The 18584-nt window shown below is 37.6% G+C and overlaps 1 protein-coding gene across 1 annotated transcript in view; it reads left to right on the top strand.

The window, feature by feature from the left end:
• Positions 1 to 18584, top strand: part of ABCA6 (ATP binding cassette subfamily A member 6) — a 60131-nt gene that overhangs the window by 31926 nt on the left and 9621 nt on the right. The window contains exons 19-27 of the mRNA XM_025363642.1: positions 1109 to 1292; positions 1684 to 1850; positions 4330 to 4463; positions 6374 to 6511; positions 9270 to 9377; positions 10493 to 10666; positions 10921 to 11034; positions 15694 to 15813; positions 17365 to 17442. Coding sequence (XP_025219427.1) covers positions 1109 to 1292; positions 1684 to 1850; positions 4330 to 4463; positions 6374 to 6511; positions 9270 to 9377; positions 10493 to 10666; positions 10921 to 11034; positions 15694 to 15813; positions 17365 to 17442 — 1217 coding nt within the window. The remainder of the gene's footprint in view (positions 1 to 1108; positions 1293 to 1683; positions 1851 to 4329; positions 4464 to 6373; positions 6512 to 9269; positions 9378 to 10492; positions 10667 to 10920; positions 11035 to 15693; positions 15814 to 17364; positions 17443 to 18584) is intronic.

Raw genomic sequence — 18584 nt, 5'->3', positions numbered from 1 at the left:
TCTTAGTGGGGAGAATTCTCAGCATCCTCTCTTGTATATTTTAATGGGTGATAATAATCATTGTCATTATGGAGCTCCTCTTATGCTTAATGTATGGATATACATTGATATATATGCCTTCAACATTATCTTCCTATAATAACCTTTCCAAGAAGTGTCATTGGCATTGGTTTACAAATGAGAAAATCAGACCTGTGAGCAGTTAAGTGATTTTCCCTGATCACAGATGTAAGACTCATGTACAGATCTGGCAGTTCAGAGCTGATGATCTTACCCCTATACTACTAAATGATTGATACCTTAGTAGTAGATATTTAGGTGGTAATGACTGGATATTTTTATGCAGAAGATTTCTTAAAAATCCCTCCAAGTAATGATACTCTTGGAAATTTCTTTGCTTTTCAAATATTGGGCACAATGAGATCACCATTTTTGTGAATTATTCTTTTGGTATGAATTCAGCATATTTTCTCACTAAGTATAGAATATGGGCATCATAACATGCTTCTTATATTGTTTGCACTGTAACCATAAGCAATCTAAAACTTTATTTGATTTAAACTTTTACTTTTTTATCACCATTGGTAATTACAAACTTAACTATAGGAAGAAAATATAGATGGCAGTGGTGAAGTATAAACTTAATAAATATTGAAAAATGATGTCTAAATAATTCCTTTGAATTGGTTATAAAAATAAAACAAATGTAAAACTTTTTTTTTTTTTTTTTTGAGACAGAATCTTACTCTGTCTCCTAGGCCAGAGTGCAGTGGCACAATCTCGGCTCACAGCAACCTCTGCCTCCCAGGTTCAAACGATTCTCCTACCTCAGCCTCCTGAGGAGCTGGGATTACAGGCGCCCGCCACCAGGCCCGGCTAAGTTTTGTATTTTTGGTAGAGACAGGATTTCGCCATGTTGACCAGGCTGGTCTTGAAACCCTGACCTCAGGTGATCTGCCCATCTCAGCCTTCCAGAGTGCTGGGATTACCGGCGTAAGCCACCACGCCTGGCCATGTAATACTGTTCTTAATATTACTAAGGAAAATCTGTGATGCCTCCAGGATGGCATTAATATTATAATATGTGTTTGTGTGTGTGTGTATATAGATTTCGAACAAGTGGAGATGATAAGAGACTCTGAAAGCCTCAATGAAATGGAGCTGGCTCACTCTTCCTTCTCTGAAATGCAGACAGCTGTGAGTGACATGCACCTCTGGAGAATGCAAGTCTTTGCCATGGCGCGGCTCCGTTTCTTAAAGTTGAAACGTCAAACGAAAGTTTTATTGACCCTGTGAGTAGCAGAGTACTGTGGTTTTGTTAGATCATGAGTTTCAAAAGAGGTTCAAACCAGAAGATAATTTTGAACACAGTATCTGACATTCCTGCCACGGGGTGGACAAATTCAGCATTTAAGTTTTCTGACAGTGGGAATACTTGAATGTTCACACTCGATTAGGCTTATACATGCAGGTGTGTTTTGTTTTCATGGTTTCATAACCTGGTGTTTATATAGTAATACCTTCTGGTACTGTGTAGCATGCTAGGGTATTACCTTCAGAATTTTAGTACCAAATCATGATAGGCATAAGGCAGGCTTGGCACTCAACAAATATTTGTGGAATGTCTTACTAAATAAATGAAATTCCTAGAGATTCATATGCTAATGTTTCTTTATTGTTTAGATTATTGGTATTTGGAATCGCAATATTCCCTTTGATTGTCGAAAATATAATATATGCTATGTTAAGTGAAAAGATCGATTGGGAATTTAAAACCGAATTGTATTTTCTGTCTCCTGGACAACTTCCCCAGGAACCCCGTACCAGCCTGTTGATCATCAATAACACAGGTGAAAAGAAAAATAAAATTTAAATCCAGAAATAAGTTATTTTTATTGTTGAATAGCACAGGAGGAGGGGAAAGTAAATCATAAGAGAAGAAAATGGGTATTTAAACTTCATTTATAGAAAACACCTTATGAGGAACAGTGCATATTTACTCTGATTTTGGAGATGCCAGGGATGATGAGGACAAGAGAAAAAGAACTTGGGTCACTGTATAACCTGGAAGAGTAAAGATGTCTATCTACCTGACTACACTAAGCTATTACGTGACAAACACATTTCTATATTGGCGCACCCATTCTATTTTGAGATCACTTTGTTACACAGCAGCCTAACCTATACCACAAAGACAACACACACTGGTCACCATGTGAAGATGGGCTATCTATCCCCCATGCCCCTTCATTAAGTACAAGATACAGGAAGACGCCTTATTTTGTTATCCCACACAATGGGTAGTTGGTTTTGTTTTTGTTTTGTTTTGAGACAGAGTCTTGCTCTGTTGCCCAGGCTGGAGTGCAGTGGTGCGATCTTGGTTCAATGCAACCTCCACCTCCCAGGTTCAAGCGATTCTCTTGCCTCAGCCTCCTGAGTAGCTGGGATTACAGGCGTGTGCCATCACGTCTGACTAATTTTTTTTCCTTGTAGTTTTAGTAGAAACGGGATTTTGCCGTGTTGACCAGGCTGGTCTTGAACTCCTGGCCTCAAGGGATCTGCCCTCCTTGGCTTCCCAAAGTGCTGAGATTATAGATGTGAGCCACTGTGCCCAGCCGGTATATATATATATATATATTTTTCTAACCACTTAATTAACTTTGAAGAAGGAACTTTTATGTTAGTACCTCAGACGTTAAAAAAAAAAAAAAATTACAGTAAGAGTCTTCCCTTGCCGAGTTCCTCACTCATTTGATTTTCCCATGGATTTGCGATTCAGGCCTGCAGTGTATGGTCTTTAAACAAAGATGGTCTTTTCCTTTCTGTTTCTCATTCTTCTTGTTTTCCATTTGGGTTTTGGAAAGTAAATTTTATTCACCTCACTACCTTAAATGCTAATTGTACGTTTAATTTCCGAGATCTAGAAAGGTTTCTTTACCTATGAGCTCATAAGATAAGTAAATCAGGTCTCTCTTTTCCTCTTTGGTCACTCTTGAGGACAGTGGACTTGTGTTAATTTATTTATTTTTTTGCCTCCGTACTTAGGTATTTTATGGTTTAAGTTGGAAGCTTCTGTGCCATTTTGTTCCTCCTTTCTCAAAATCTGACAATTACTGGTAACATGTTTATCTTTTAATGTGAGAATCCCTGTCTCCCTAAGTGGATGTGGGTCAGTATATGGCACTGCACCTCAAGTGACTGGAGGTGGAGTGGGGTGTGTGGCTGCTCAAGGTGTATGGAAAGCTTATTTTCTATGTGCATGTCCCTGTATCACTTGGTGGAGGGATCCTAATTCATCTAAGGTTTGACCTTATTTTTCCAATCCCAGAGCCCACTATAAACTCCCATTTCAAAGACAAAATAAATAAATAAATAAATAAATAAAGTCCTTCTTATCCTCTTATTCATTCCATCTTGCCTGAATTATTGTCTGCAGTTACATCAGGTTTGCCCAGCTGTGCTCCTCAGATAATGTCTCTTAGTAAGTAAATATGGGACTCTTACCCTGAGGACAACTGCGGCTACTGTGTGTTCTGTGCCGAATGTGGGGAGGGGCCTGACAGGTCATCTTTTTTCAGGTATAGTTCGCGACCCTGACTGTAGCTTCAGAGCCCACCTTACCCTGTTGCATTCATCCACTCTGAGTTCAGGTATCCTGGAAATTGGTTTTACCTTCAGTTGTTTGCTCCGGTGTGCTCTAGGCTGTGAATTTTTCTCAGCTCATATTTCGCGGTCAGACGTTCTCATCTGCTTTCTTCTTTAGGGTCATATCCAAAACCCTGATCTGATGATGACATCCTCTTTCACTTCCTAAGAAAGATTATATTTATATAATATACATGTATGTAATATGTATGTAAATATTTAAAACAAAGTAAAACATATGTATGTGTTATACAGACACATATATATTTACTTGTCCATTCTTTGGAAGAAGAACAAGGGAGAGAGAAGAGTGTTATCACTGGCTGTTTTAAGCTGGACAATCTGAAGTACTCCTCATAAAATTATTGTATCTCCACAGATTATTCAATTCAAATGTTGTTGTTGTTGTTGTTTACCAAAAGTCATACAATAGAATTAGCTTATTTTTATGATTACATGTTAATTTGCATTAAACAGATTTATAAAGCGAATTCATTGTGGTATAAAATTTGCTAAAGAAGATGGTAGAGTGTGGGTCAATATTATTATTGTGATACCCAAAGAAAGATATTTATACATAGTATTCCATAAATATTAACTTTAATCATGTGTATGATTTATTTTAAAAGTTTGAAATGTGTTTTCTTACTTTTCTATGGCCTTCTCTTATTAACTTCATATTAGAATCAAATATTGAAGATTTTATAAAATCACTGAAGCATCAAAATATACTTTTGGAAGTAGATGACTTTGAAAACAGAAATGGTACTGATGGCCTCTCATACAATGGAGCGATCATAGTTTCCGGTAAACAAAAGGTATGTTTGCCTTTTTGCTTTTATGAAAATAAGCAAAAAGTACTACATTTTAGTTGTTTTAAAACTGCAGAAAATTAGTGCTAGTATACAGCAACTTGACTCAGAAAAACCATTCTGGGTTGTTATTTAATAAACTGTGAAGTTTACCCAAGTTTTTGTAAAACATTTTCTATCTTAGCTTTGTTTTGAGTTAAATAATTTTTACATTTGAAAGGATCTAAATTTAATTGTATTGTTTAAACTCAATAAAAATATTATAGCTTATAATTATCAATCAATATAATTATGGATCTAAGGAATTTTATTCAGTAGCTAACTACCTGAATAATGTTTGTTTTTATATATTGAGAAAATACATTAGATACTATAATATCTACATGAAATCCCTGAGAAAAAATTATTCTCGATCTGCTACCTTAGCATATGTCAATTTGGGTAAAAGAGTCAAGCCATAGAGATTCATCAGAGAACAAGACTATTGAAAATACTTTTTTTGAGACAGAGTCTTGCTCTGTTACCCAGGCTGGAGCGCAGTGGCACGATCTCGGCTCACTACACCTCTGCCTCCCAGGTTCAAGTGACTCTCCTGCCTCAGCCTCCAGAGTAGCTGGGACTATGGGCAGGCACCACCATGCCCAGCTAGTTTTTGTATATTTGGTAGAGAGGGGGTTTCATCATGTTGGCCAGGCTGGTCTCAAACTCCTGACCTCAGGCGATCCTCCTGCCTTGGCCTCCCAAAATGCTGGGATTACAGGCCTAAGTCACCATGCTCGGCTTCAAAATACATCTTAATCTTAAGAACTCTTCAGTCTTATTTGCATTCTAATAAAAGCAAGGGGCCTAATTAAGTGAAGCTACCTCTTTATTTCTTGCTACAAAATAAACTTTTAAAAAAGAAAAGCCTTTGAAGATGTATTACTGAATTCAGTTCTATGTAAACTAAATATGCTATAAAAAATGTAATCCCTTTGTGCCAGTTTTGGGAAATTACTTTGTCAGTTACTATGTTACCTACCTCACATATTTACTATATGAACTAGTGGTGAGATTTAAACAATAAACCTCCTAATAGACGCATGAACATTTTCCTAAACATAAAGTACATAAACATAAAGATTGCTTTAGGAAGTGGGGAAATGCTTCTTTGGCAGGGTAAGCATGAATATTTAATGAACTCCATACTTATCTCCTCTCCAGAAGGCCAGTGTTCCTTTGCTGCTGCTGCTTTTTTTTTTTTTTTTTTTTTTTTGAGACAGAGTCTCACTCTGTCGCCCAGACTGGAGTGCAGTGGTGTGAGATCGGCTCACTACAACCTTCACCTTCCGAGTTTAAGTGATTCTTCTGCCTCAGCCTCCCGAGTAGCCGGGATTATAGACGTGTGCCACCACACCTGGCTAATTTTTGTATTTTGTGGTAAAGATGGAGTTTTGCTATGTTGGCCAGGCTGGTCTCGAACTCTTGACCTCAAGTGATCTGCCCGCCTTGGCCTCCCAAAGTGCTAAGATTACAGGTATGAGCCACCATGCCCGATCTTCCTTTGCTTCTTCATCATAAACTGACAACGTCTCCTTGTCAGGGAGACTTTTAAACTCCACTAACTGAAATTTCCCCATCAGCAAATTGAAGACAAAATTATCTAAAATTAGTAATACTAAGAAAAATTCATATTGATTGTATGCTGACTCCGTGCTAGCGCTTAATGCACATAAATAGAGTGTCATTTAAGCCCTGCAACAACCCATTTAGTATCTCCTTTTCATAGATGAGGAAGGTAAAGCTCAGAAAGTTTCGTTAACTTGAAGATGGACACACAGCAAGCATGTGGCACTGTGAGGATCTTTTATACATAAACCTTGCCTTTGTTCTTTAAGAATTTAGTATTAACATTATTTATTTGTTTCTGTTTTAAGGATTATAGATTTTCAGTTGTGTGTAATACTAAGAGATTGCACTGTTTTCCGATTCTTATGAATATTATCAGCAATGGGCTACTTCGAATGCTTAATCACACACAACATATTCGAATTGAGTCAAGCCCATTTCCTCTTGTAAGTATTGGATTTACTGAGTCTAAACAATTAAGAATTGGACAAATAGCCTATGTTTTCTCTCTTTAGCTTTTAAATATCTACAAGTGATTGTTAAGCCTGAAAATTATTATTTTGTCCTAATATTTTAAATGAGTCGTAGCAAACAAAACAGGATTTCTTTTTCTTGCCAAGTTATCAGATAATTATCATGAGGGAATACTTTTCAATATTTTGTCAGTCTTCTAGGGAATGTTTTGAAAAGTTGTACATACTTGATTGTGGAAGTGTATGAGAGAGAGAAACAGACGCAAGAAAACACTGACTTGGAAATCAGGAGCACTTGTAACCCTGGTTACTTATAAATCTATTATAATTAGTTAGTGGACCCTCCATTGACTAAATGTGTAGTAGACAGACTAATATGAAGGGGAATCTGCCAGTTCTGAGGCTATCTGTTGATTTATTTCTTCACCTACTCATAGTTGCTCTATGTTGCGAGGGACAGGCTGCATTGGATTCTGTGTCAGTTGGCTGTAGTCTGGCTTCAGACAGTTTAGACACCAGAAAGCAGTGATGGGAGACAGAAAAGCAGACGACCCCCTACGCTGGGCTCCAGTCACATCACCTCCTTCTGTTGTTTCTGCAGCCCAGGAGCAACAATGGCTTGCTTCTCACTTCACCGTCCTTGTGGGATGCTCATCACCCACCTAACCATGTCATTAAGGAATTGCACTCTAAGTACTTAATGTAGTCACGGTTTTCTGGTTAGACCCTGCCTGATACCAACAGGGGTCTCTCAAAGCTGGCTCTAACTGTTTCACACCAGAAGTTTAAAACATCAAGAAGCAGGATTAGAAATGAAGCCATCCAAAGCGAAGTCCATTGTGTGACAAAAGTGTGAAGTTCAGTTTTGGCTTCACTGAATCAGTGAATCAGTGGTGCTGGGAGAATATGCAAGCGCAGATTTTCTGCAAGCCTTGGGGACAATGGGGATGAAATATACAGTACTTGAGATGTTCGTGACAGACATATACCTCCGTGAGTTGAATATGAACAACTGATCATGTAAACGGGTCTGCTGCACAGGGTGACTTGAGGGAAGGGGTGTCTGAAGGGAATTCTCTAGAACGTGGCACCAGAGGAGTAGCAGAAAGAGACAGTGATTACCCTTCCTCTTTGGAAGGATAGCAGCATAAGCCTGTCTCATTGCAGAATTATTTTGAGACAGGCTCATGCTGCTATCCTTCCAAAGAATACATCCACCCACCTACTGAGATTTCCATCTCTGGGTTTGCTCAGAAAGACGTGCTGCTCAGGCCTGAATTATGTGTTCATCAGAAGTCCTAACTTCTGAATTATTAGCTTCCTAATGCCATTGTGTTTGCTCAGGATGGAAATGGACTGAAGTCCATAGCTACTCTATTAGGAACCTGTTCCCCACTCCCACTTCCCCATGGCACACACCTTTCCTCCCTCATTCCTATGATGAAAAATGGATTTGCAGACATAGCCCTCAAAACCTTAAATAAAGTTAAAGAATTACAGAATTATTCTGAGACAGGCTTATGTGGCTATCCTTTAATTATATCCATGAGGTGATCCTAGATGCTGCTTGAGTGTCCACTTGGCCTAGCCTCGAGTGGATGATGATTTGGGGGCAGTGATTTAAAGTTCCTTTCCCTGAAGTTAAGACAAGCAGCAACAAGTTTTCTTCTTCGTTCTGTGCTTCAGAACACATCCACCCAGCTCCTGAGGTTTCCATCTCTGGGTTTGCTCAGAAAGACATGCAGCTCAGGCCTGAATTACGTGTTCATCAAAGGTCCTAACTTCTGAATTATTATGTTTGTGTTGTGGTAATAATGCATGATATAAAATGACCATTTCAGCTGTTTGCAAGTGTACAGTTGAGTAGTATTAAGTCTACTCACACTGTTGTGAAATGCGTCTCCAGAACTTTTCCGTCTTGCGGAATTGAAACTCGACGCCCATTAAACATTTCCCCCTCCCCCTATCCCCTAGAAACCATCATCCTACTTGATTTCTATGAATATTACTAGTTTACATACCTTATATAAATGGAATATTTGTCTTTTGGTAACTGGTTTATTTCACTTAGCATGTTTTCCAGTTTCGTCTACGTTGTAGCATGTGACAGGATTTCCTTCCTTTTTTTTTTTTTGAGAAGGAGTTTTGCTCTTGTTGCCCAGGCTGGAGTGCAATGGGGTGATCTCTGCTCACTGCAACCTCCACCCCCCGGATTCAAGCGATTCTCCTGCCTCAGCCTCCCAAGTAGCTGGGATTACAGGCATGTACCACGCCTGGCCGAATTTGTATTTTTAGTAGACATAGATTTCACCATGTTGGTCAGGCTGGTTCGGACTCCTGACCTCAGGTGATCCTTGTCAAGGTTGAATAGTATTCCATTGTTTGTATATACATACACATTTTGTTCATCCATTAATTTGGACTTTTGGGTTACTTCCCCCTGTGAGTATTGTTGGTGTGAATATGAATGTGTGGGTGTCTCTTCGAGAGCTTGCTTTCAATTCTTTTGGAAATATCCCCAGAAATAGGTCCTAAATGACTTTTTGACTTCTCTTTGTTCTTTGAGTTGAAGATCAGAGTCATTTTCCTTCCCACCTCTGTGCATCGATGGTGATGAGCTACACGTTTACTTTGATTTTTCAACATTTCAAAAAAGTGCATTTTTGTGGCTATAATTATTTGTTTCATTTAACAAATATTCACTAGTTTAAGCTATGCTTTATATTTTCAGAGCCACATAGGACTCTGGACTGTGCTGCCGGATGGTTCCTTTTTCTTATTTTTGGTTCTATGTAGCATTTCTCCTTACATCACCATGGGCAGCATCAGTGATTACAAGGTAAGAAAAAGCGGGGAAAAGAAGAAATTTCAGGAATTTCAATATCTGTATTTTGAATGCTATGTGTTCAAAATGTTTTCTGAGAAAAATGTTTGAATGTATGTTTAATTTAGATATTGTAGCTAAACCTTATTCTTAGCAAGTCAGATAATTTACTTATAAAAACTCAAAATGCTTTTTTATTCCAATGTCACCTGAAAAGTACAATGATTTTTCAGAGACTCCAATTAGTCTAAACCTTCAAAGGGAAATATTATAAATCTTTTGACCACATTATTTCCCAAGCACAAGAAGGAAATCATTGATGTTGAAATTGAAGGCCAAATTTAAGACTTGAATTCCTTTTCCACTCTGGAAATTGCAATTTTATGTTATATTTGTATTCAATTATGCCCATTATTCAGACAAAACAGTTACATATATCAGTGTTCACCATCCTGACCTTGAAACTCTCCAAGATATTTAGGTAAAGGTAAATGTATTATGTCCTCCAGGTCACAAAATAATACATCTTTTTTTGAGATGGAGTCTCACTCTATCGCCCAGGCTGGAGTGCAGTGGCACAATCTCGGTTCACTGCAACCTCAGCCTCCTGGGTTCAAGCAGCTCTCCTGCCTCAGCCTCCTGAGTAGACAGGATTACAGGCTTGCACCACCACGCCCAACTAATTTTTGTATTTTTTGTAGAAATGGGTTTTCGCCATGTTAGCCAGAATGGCCTCAATCTCCTGACCTTGTGATCCACCCACCTCAGCCTCCCAAAGTGCTGGTATTACAGGCTTGAGCCACCATGCTGGCCAATACTTCTTTTTATAGAGTTTAATGCCTTGAACATTATGAGGTTACTTTTCTATTCATTATGCAGGAGCTAAAGTAGTGTTGCGAGTCAAACCTATCACACTGTACTTTCTTTTTTTTTTTAAATAGACAACTGGTAAACCATGGAACTGGCTCTATAAGCCTCAGGTTACTAAGCCGTATATGCATAATTTTTTTGTTATATTAGAAGATTAGATTTTATTTATCTTAAAATTTCTTCCAATGTGTTTGTGTTTATTTTAGATTTGCATTTTAATTGAATCTATATACATTTCTTTCTTTTTCTTTTTTAATCAGAAAAATGCTAAGTCCCAGCTATGGATTTCGGGCCTCTACACTTCTGCTTACTGGTGTGGGCAGGCACTAGTGGACGTCAGCTTCTTCATTTTAATTCTCCTTGCAATGTATTTAATTTTCTACATAGAAAACATGCAGTACCTTCTTATTACAAGCCAAATTGTGTTTGCTTTGGTAAGTAACACAGTACATAAACCAAATTTCATAAAGTAATTAATAATAAATTTTAACATTGTTATTTTATGTAGTTAAGATGTTTTAATTCATATTTTCTAATAAACCAAAACATAAAACATGGAAAGTTTTATGTATGATATAAATGTGTTTTAGATATTTGTATGATAAAATGTGTTTTAGAATTTGTAATCTAATTTTTTCCTCAGTAATATTTTATTTTTTGACTGTGTTATTATTTGTATTATCCTCAGGTTATAGTTACTCCCGGTTATGCAGCTTCTCTTGTCTTCTTGATATATATGATATCATTTATTTTTCGCAAAAGGAGAAAAAACAGTGCCCTTTGGTCATTTTACTTCTTTTTTGTAAGTACATATACATACATACAAATAGAAAAATAGAGTTATTTTTTAAACTTCCGATGTAATCTTAAATACAGATGTCTGCCTTAAGCAGTAGGGAAAATTAATAATACTTTAAAATTGTACCATAGAAAAGAGAGGGAAGTGCAACACTGTTACTGAATCAATAATATTTCTAAAGAAATCAGGTGCTACCCATTGAACGGAAGTTATGGAGAATCTTACAGAAGACCTGACGTCTAAAACATCCTGTTGAGTTTATGTCTCCTTCAGAATACAGGGCTTCCTGCCAACACTAGAAAATTGGCTTCCTGACAGTTGACAGTACAACCCATCTCTACGGTCTTCAAGAAGGCCTCTTTTAACTTTAGCTGCTGATAGTTTCAGATACCAAAGATGTTTTATACTTATGCCAGGTTACTTATTAGTATAAAAGTAAAGAGCTTGTCCGAGATCACGGAAAACGTTGCTGGAAATGTTTGCTGAAACTCTAGAGACACCAGAGTGCCTTGGGTCCTACACTTCAGGCCTCCGTTAACTGATATCCTCAACTGGTGATTGAATGTCTGTCTGGAAAACAGCTCTCAACTCTTGGAATGGGAATCTTGAACCCATGAGAAGAACCCAACCAAAGATCATCTGTAAGAAATGATATATTTAATATTAGATCGGTGCAAAAGCAATTGTGTTTTTTTGGCTATTTAAAGTAATGTCAAAACTGCAATTGCTTTTGCACCAACCTATATCACCTGCTGACTTCTACAAGAAATTAGTCTGGGACTCTTTTGGCCAGCAGGTAGCTATTGTTCCTTCTCAGTGGACAGCACTTGGGTTTGACTTCTCTGGGTTGTATTTCTTTGTATTCAGCAAGTAGTGTCTATAACTATATCTCTCACCACCATCAGCACAATCCAGTGGAAGTACAGAAGCTACAGAAAGAACATTAGGGTTACCTTACTCAGGCTTTCAGGCAGCCATGAGGATTTGGTGCACCAAAGGTCTTTCCATTTATCCTTTCCATGGAGACTATTTTTTGTTCAGCCAACAGACTTACTGCCATGTCCAGGGTAATCCCAGGTGCTAGATCAGATGTCTGTAGAAGAGAGTCTTACTGACACTCAGTTGGTTTCTTTTCAGCCAGCACTCTTGCATCTGTCTGGCAAAGATGAACAAAGAATTCACATTCATTCTTTGTGTTTGCCAGTAGTTTTAGCTCTGAATGAAGTCTACCTTGGAGGTGATAGCCAAGAAATGTCAGGGTTATTGTCCAACATGGTTGCACTTGGGTCTGCTCCTGCCAGCCTGAGTGATGCTGCCAGTGCCCTAGTGAGTGCCCCTCATAGACGCTCTTTCAGCAGCTTGTGCTTCAGTCCTAGGTAAACAGCGTACTAGAATCATGGTTCCTTCTGTGGCTTTTGCCACTCTTTGTGTTGACCCTTATTACACAGAAACCATTACAAACTGGAACAAATGCACATCTAGATGGACACATTTTTTTGCTTTGTGCCTCACGAAATAGTTGCCCCTGGTTACTGTATACTCACAACTTATCCCAGTTTGTATAGAGCTGGAAATTTTTCAGACAAGGGAGCATTCAACATCAGTGGTAGAAACATACCTCAGCCCTTGCCTTTTAGCTTTTAGTGGAGAAGCTGATCTGATTTGATTTCCTCACGGCTGCAGGCTCTGTAGTGATGCTTTGGGTTGGAAAATATTATAGACAAGATTTTCTCAGCCAAGTTCCAGGAGTTCAAACCTGCGCATCAATTCCATAGACTGTGACAGACCTTCTAGAACTTAATATGCCAGAATCTTCCAAAACAATAAGTTTCATCTCTAGACTTAGAAAGCAGAAACCATTTTCCCATTGTGGAGTAAGGAGTAGGAGTCCAGTGAGAGCAATTTTCCTTCACAACACAGCAGAAGGCAGAATCTGCGTTATCATATTATGAATTTGCCTTGTATATATGGCAGCAAGTGAATAGATGAACAAAAGAAGAAATTTAACTTTGTTCTTTCTAAAGTAAGATGATAATGCAGAACTGCTTCTTAGGCTTGTGGACTAAGGTGGTGATTAAGGTGTTCTCACTGTGATTTGAAAAAAATTGTCACAAATAAAAGATCACAGCAGAAAATCAAACATGACACTGAAAAACACTGTATTTTTAAAATCAAAACACATATACATATGATTGCATGCCTTTTATCCTTTGCTGCCATTTATGCTTAAGTTGTTATGGATTCAGATAAGGCAAGACAATATTCCAGAGGCAAGGTATGTTTTGTAAAATAAAGACTGTCCAAAATGTAAAAACAAAATTACACCGCAGTGTAATAGTAAAATATGTATTTGTGTATTTGTAATTTCCGATTATTTTTCCTTTGTCCTTCTTATGCTTATCTATTTCAGTGTATTTATTTATTTATTTCATTTTTCTGTCACTGGAAGGAATCTACATTTTCTAGAATGGTGGAATGTCAGACTTGAAAGAAATTTGAAATTGTCTAGTATGATTTACCTAATTTTATAGTGTTGCAGGAAATTAAGGAAACAGAGAGATTGATCGGGATGCAGGAGAGCTTTTATTTTAGGTGTGTATCGGCTCAGCGGACATGCGTCCTGAAAGTCTGAGCCCCGAACAAAGAAAGTGAGCAACTTTTAAGCATTTTGGGGTGGGAAAAACGAGAAGCAGGAAGCAGGTTTGCAGAAGCGAGAACAAACGCTGTTAGTCATTTATGCCATGACTTACATCTTAGGAAAAATATGAGTTGCAACTCAACTTTCACTTATTTATCTCGTGACCTTGCAGCTGCACAGCAAGAACAACAGGGACTTACAGAACTTACAAATTTGTGGGAAAGAGATATGGTTAGTGTTTCTTGGTACAGACAGTATTCTCTCTTAACTTTAACTTCTGGGAGGGAGGCCACATAAATTCTTTTCAGCCTTGGTTAATACAGCAATTCATTCCATGAGCCAATGTTATTTTTCTTACTATTACTATAATTTTTACTATTATTACTTATACTATTATTCTGTTATTTTCTTAATTTCCTACTTCAATAGAGGAAAGAATTAAGTAACTTGCTCAGAAAAACACGAAGAATAGTGACAGGCTCAGGAATAAACTTGAGTCTCAGACCTTATGTCATTCCTTATGTTAAAAAATATGAGACAGTAGCATGGTTGGAAATACTGATTCAAAACTTGTGCTGATTAACACATCTTGATTTCAGTAGGCTAAAAAGTTTCAAAATTATACCTCTTCACAAAGACCTCAAGCAGTTTGCACTAAAATTTGCATTTGCATACAGATAACTTATAATTTATTTCTAAATATGTATTGAAAATATATGTTGTGAGAATTTGTCTTTCATCGTACAGCTAGTATCAACTTAAACCAAGCTAGTCCTAGGACTAAGGTAATTTGTTTACTCCTCACAGGATCGTATGTCAGAAGGTATAGTATGTTGATATTCAGTGCAGTTGTCCTTTGGTGATCTGGGATCCATTTGGAAGGACAGTGCAGGTGATGTCTCTCCATCGTTGAGTGAAGCCACAGTCAGCAGTTAATTTGTTTCTAGAGTCCAGTGGACTTCCGTACCTCCAGGGTTGTGGTGCTTCATGGGCACCCCAGACCCCTGTCTGATAAGGAAGTACCTTTTCAGCCTATTATGCTCTGTGGTGGAGGTATAGTAGCACATCTTAGCACATTGAGTCCTGGAGTAACCGCTCGCACTGTCAAAGTTTAGACTCCTCTCTTGTTCCAGTGGATGAGAAGAGAGGAAAGATTGTAGAAATGTGGAGGTCTGGTAGAATAAGAGAAGTCAGCTAAGTGAACTAAAGGACTTAGAGTAAATCCGAGATTTCTCATTTGTAAGGGGAGAGATGATAAAAGTATCTACATTATGGAGTTGTGAGGATTAAATAATTCCTGCTAAATTATTAAAACCTGGCATTTATGTAATATTTAGTGAATTTAGCAGTTATGATTCTGTTTTTATTATAATCGGTACATTAATAAGATCTGGCAAAGGGTAGTGCTCAATACATACTTGGCTGATCAATTGATTCTTAAAACAAAAAAATAAATAATTATCCTTATTCCTTCCCATTTGCCAATAAAAATTTATAAAATAAAATAAATCCATCACAATAAAAATACACACTCTCAGAAAAGTCCTTTGTTTGGTATGGGGAAGAAATGGAGCAGGAAGGACAATGAGAAAGCTCCACAGTAGTCTGGTTGAGAGACAGTATGGATTGTTCATTTTTTTATGATAGCCATGTAACTTTCAACATATACAGGTTTTTATTCATTAGCAATATTGTTACCTTAGCTATAAAAAGGTAATCCCTCTATCCTCTTGTCTTGGATTAAATTTAATAATACACTGGCAAGAAGTCTATTTGGTTATTTTAGCCGTCACCTTAGTCGCCAGTCTTTATTAAGAATTTTCTATTGGGGATCATATGTATTTTTGTTAACAAAAGCTTCTTCCCTACTCTCTCTAAAAGTAGAAACTATCATTGCCAAATGAGTATATCTGCGTATAGGAACATTATGATATACATCATGAGAACACCTGTATCTTAAATGTTTTACAAAATACCAATGGATTGAATATGTCTGATACAATATATTTGAACTTCCCTTGTAGGCCTCCATCATCATGTTTGTTACCACTTTAATCAGTAATTTTGACCTAAGTATATTAATTACCACCATGGTATTGGTTCCTTCATATACCTTGCTTGGATTTAAAACTTTTTTGGAAACGGTAAGAAATGTTACCAACTGTGTCATTAATTTTGAATATGTAGCTTATTAAAGTGCTTTTCCCAGATCAAGAGAGACAGATAGTAGTGCAACTGGGAAGTAACAGCAAACGGGCATAAGAGATTTTGGGGAGATGATGAAAATGTTCAAAAGGGGAATTGTGGTGATGCTTGCACAACTCTGTAAGCTTACTAAACATCCTTGAGTTCTACTCTCAGAATGAGTGAATTTTATCACATGCAAAATTAAATCTCAATAAAACATTTAAACTTTTGCCCTATTCACTTTGCCAAATATAGGCATTGTCAAATGCCATTCAAATATGGGTAATGCCAGATTGGGGGAAAAATGTGCCTGGTTTGACAGGTATTTGTTAGCCACTGAGGATAAACTCATATGCGATTCCATTCAATCATTCAAAAATATGTATCAAATACTATTCTCTGTTAGTCACTGTGCTAGTAATTGGGGACACCTGGTGAGCAAGATAGCACAGTCCTGACTTTCCCAAAGCTTAGTGGAGGCAAAGACAGACCGAACTTACTCAAGTCAATACAAGGAACCTAAAGGTTACAAAGCACAAGGGCAAAGGGCCAAGGGAGGACACACAAAGCACAGCTGGTGTGTTCTAGCAAGTCAGACAATTCTTCTGGGGACATTATATTTAAATACATGGCTAAAGGATGAATAAGAATTAGTTAATGGGACAGGAGGTAAGCATGTTCTGCAGAAGAAAACAAAGGCACCAAATCAGGAAAAGCCAGGAGGCATTAAAGAAACTGAATGTGGTTCAAGTGGAGAAAAGTATACGATGAGGCCAGGGCAAGATAGTTCAGTGGAGAACACACTTTTTGGAGCTCTGTACCACCCTGGATGAAATGGCTTTAAGGAAAGTAAAGAAGGCTTCCGTAATCGGGGATGTCCTTGGCGAACTGGAAAAGCCTTCCATTTGCAAAAATACATCTCCATTGGCTGAGCAATGCCTGAAGTTCTTGATTAGAAACGAATCCCTTTGCTTAAAGCATTTTCCTCCTAAGTAGACCTGCAAGGTGAAATACATTCATCTAGGTCTGTCATGTATTATTTAGGAGGAATGAGTAACTTTCTGAATGAATTGATTGATGAAGAAAGAATAACATGCTGGAACTAATTATCATTATGGGCAGATAGTCACCATTGGGATAAGAAGGGGCTCTGAAAAGGCTTGTCTGGGCCACTTAAGAAAAATATTGTCAACCTCCAGAAATTTTACCAGTGCCAACACCTCTCTCTGCTATACTTTCAGTAGACTTTCTGCAAATGTTAAAACCAAATTAAAAAAAAAAACTGGAAGAGAGCAACAGACATAGGCTACTTGCTTATTGAGAGACAGCAAGAGTTGAGTAGGAGGTTCTCCTTCTCTGTGGGGAATTACTTTGTCACTAGTGCACCCAGAGAAATTGAGCTTGATAAGGAAAATAGTCAATATGTGAATTTTATATTATTTAAATGCAAATCATAAAGCAGATGAATTATCATTAGTGTGTGTGTGTGTTTTGTTTTGTCTTTTCAGAGAGACCAGCAGCACTACAGAGACTCTCCAGAGGCAAATTTCAAATTGAGTGCCACTGATTTTCTAGTCTGCTTCATAGTAAGAAGACCTTTCCACCTCAGCACACATTCTTTTGGATGACTGTCATTCACTATAACAATTGATCTTGTCCAAAATATGCCAGTTTAAAAATGTTTTTATATGATCTTGATAAAGCAATTACCTTCAGACATGTTTCTAACCCTCAGAGTTACTTTTTACATGCTTGGATTGGCTATATATGTCCAAAATTTAATATTAAATTAATTTTTTGTTTACTTATCCTGTTTACTGTCCCTCCTCTAAATTTGAGAGAGCTTATAAAAGATAGAGATGCAATATAACTTACTTTCTTTGAATAATAGATAAAAAGGCAAAAATTGAATAATACAAGTGAAAGGGAAAATGATTATTTTGGTGTATTTAGGCTGCAGGAAACTACTATCTTTGAATTCCATGTGTCAGTACTTTTCTAGGCACAGGAGAAAATAAAGACAGAAGTCCCTGCCCTCATGGAGCTTATATTCTGGTGGAAGGAGACGGATAATAAACTAAATGGATTATATGTGTGGTATCAGATGGGTGGTCAGGAAAGGCTTCGAGAAGAGCACTTCAGTAGGAAGTAGTAAGAGTGACCCTGGCTCAATCCAGGGTCAGCCAGGCCAGTGTGGTTTTGACTGAATGACCAAGGAAAAGAGTGATAAGAAAGATGGCCACAGAATTCATGGGATAAAGTGAGAGGCCAGGAGAAAGAGTTGCACAGGGTAATCTAGATTACTCTAAAGGCTTTGACTCTACTCTGAGTGATGGAGGAGGAGTCATTGGAGGGTTTTAAGCACAGTGGTAAATTCAGACTTATGTATTTAAAAAGTAGCTCTGGATACTGTGTTCAGAACAGATGTTTAGAGCAAGAGGGGCAGAGATAGCCCAGGTAGGAAGGGGTTGCAACCATCCAGGTGAGACATTATAATGACCTAGGCCTGAGTAGGAGTACCATGAGTAGGGGTGAGAAATAACTGGGTTATAGATAATTTTGAAGATAGAGCAGATAGAATTTACTTACAAACTGAATGTGGGTGGCAAGAAGAAAGGAGACAGGTTTCACTAACCTGGATTGTGAATGTATAGCTACATTTCTCCGCCAACTTATGAGAATGATTCATAACTATTTACCCAAAGACAAAATACCACCAACTTAATTC

This window comes from Theropithecus gelada, chromosome 16 (assembly GCF_003255815.1).
Source record: "Theropithecus gelada isolate Dixy chromosome 16, Tgel_1.0, whole genome shotgun sequence".
NCBI classification, from domain to species: domain Eukaryota; kingdom Metazoa; phylum Chordata; class Mammalia; order Primates; family Cercopithecidae; genus Theropithecus; species Theropithecus gelada.
This window is presented reverse-complemented; position numbering and strand designations above follow the sequence as displayed.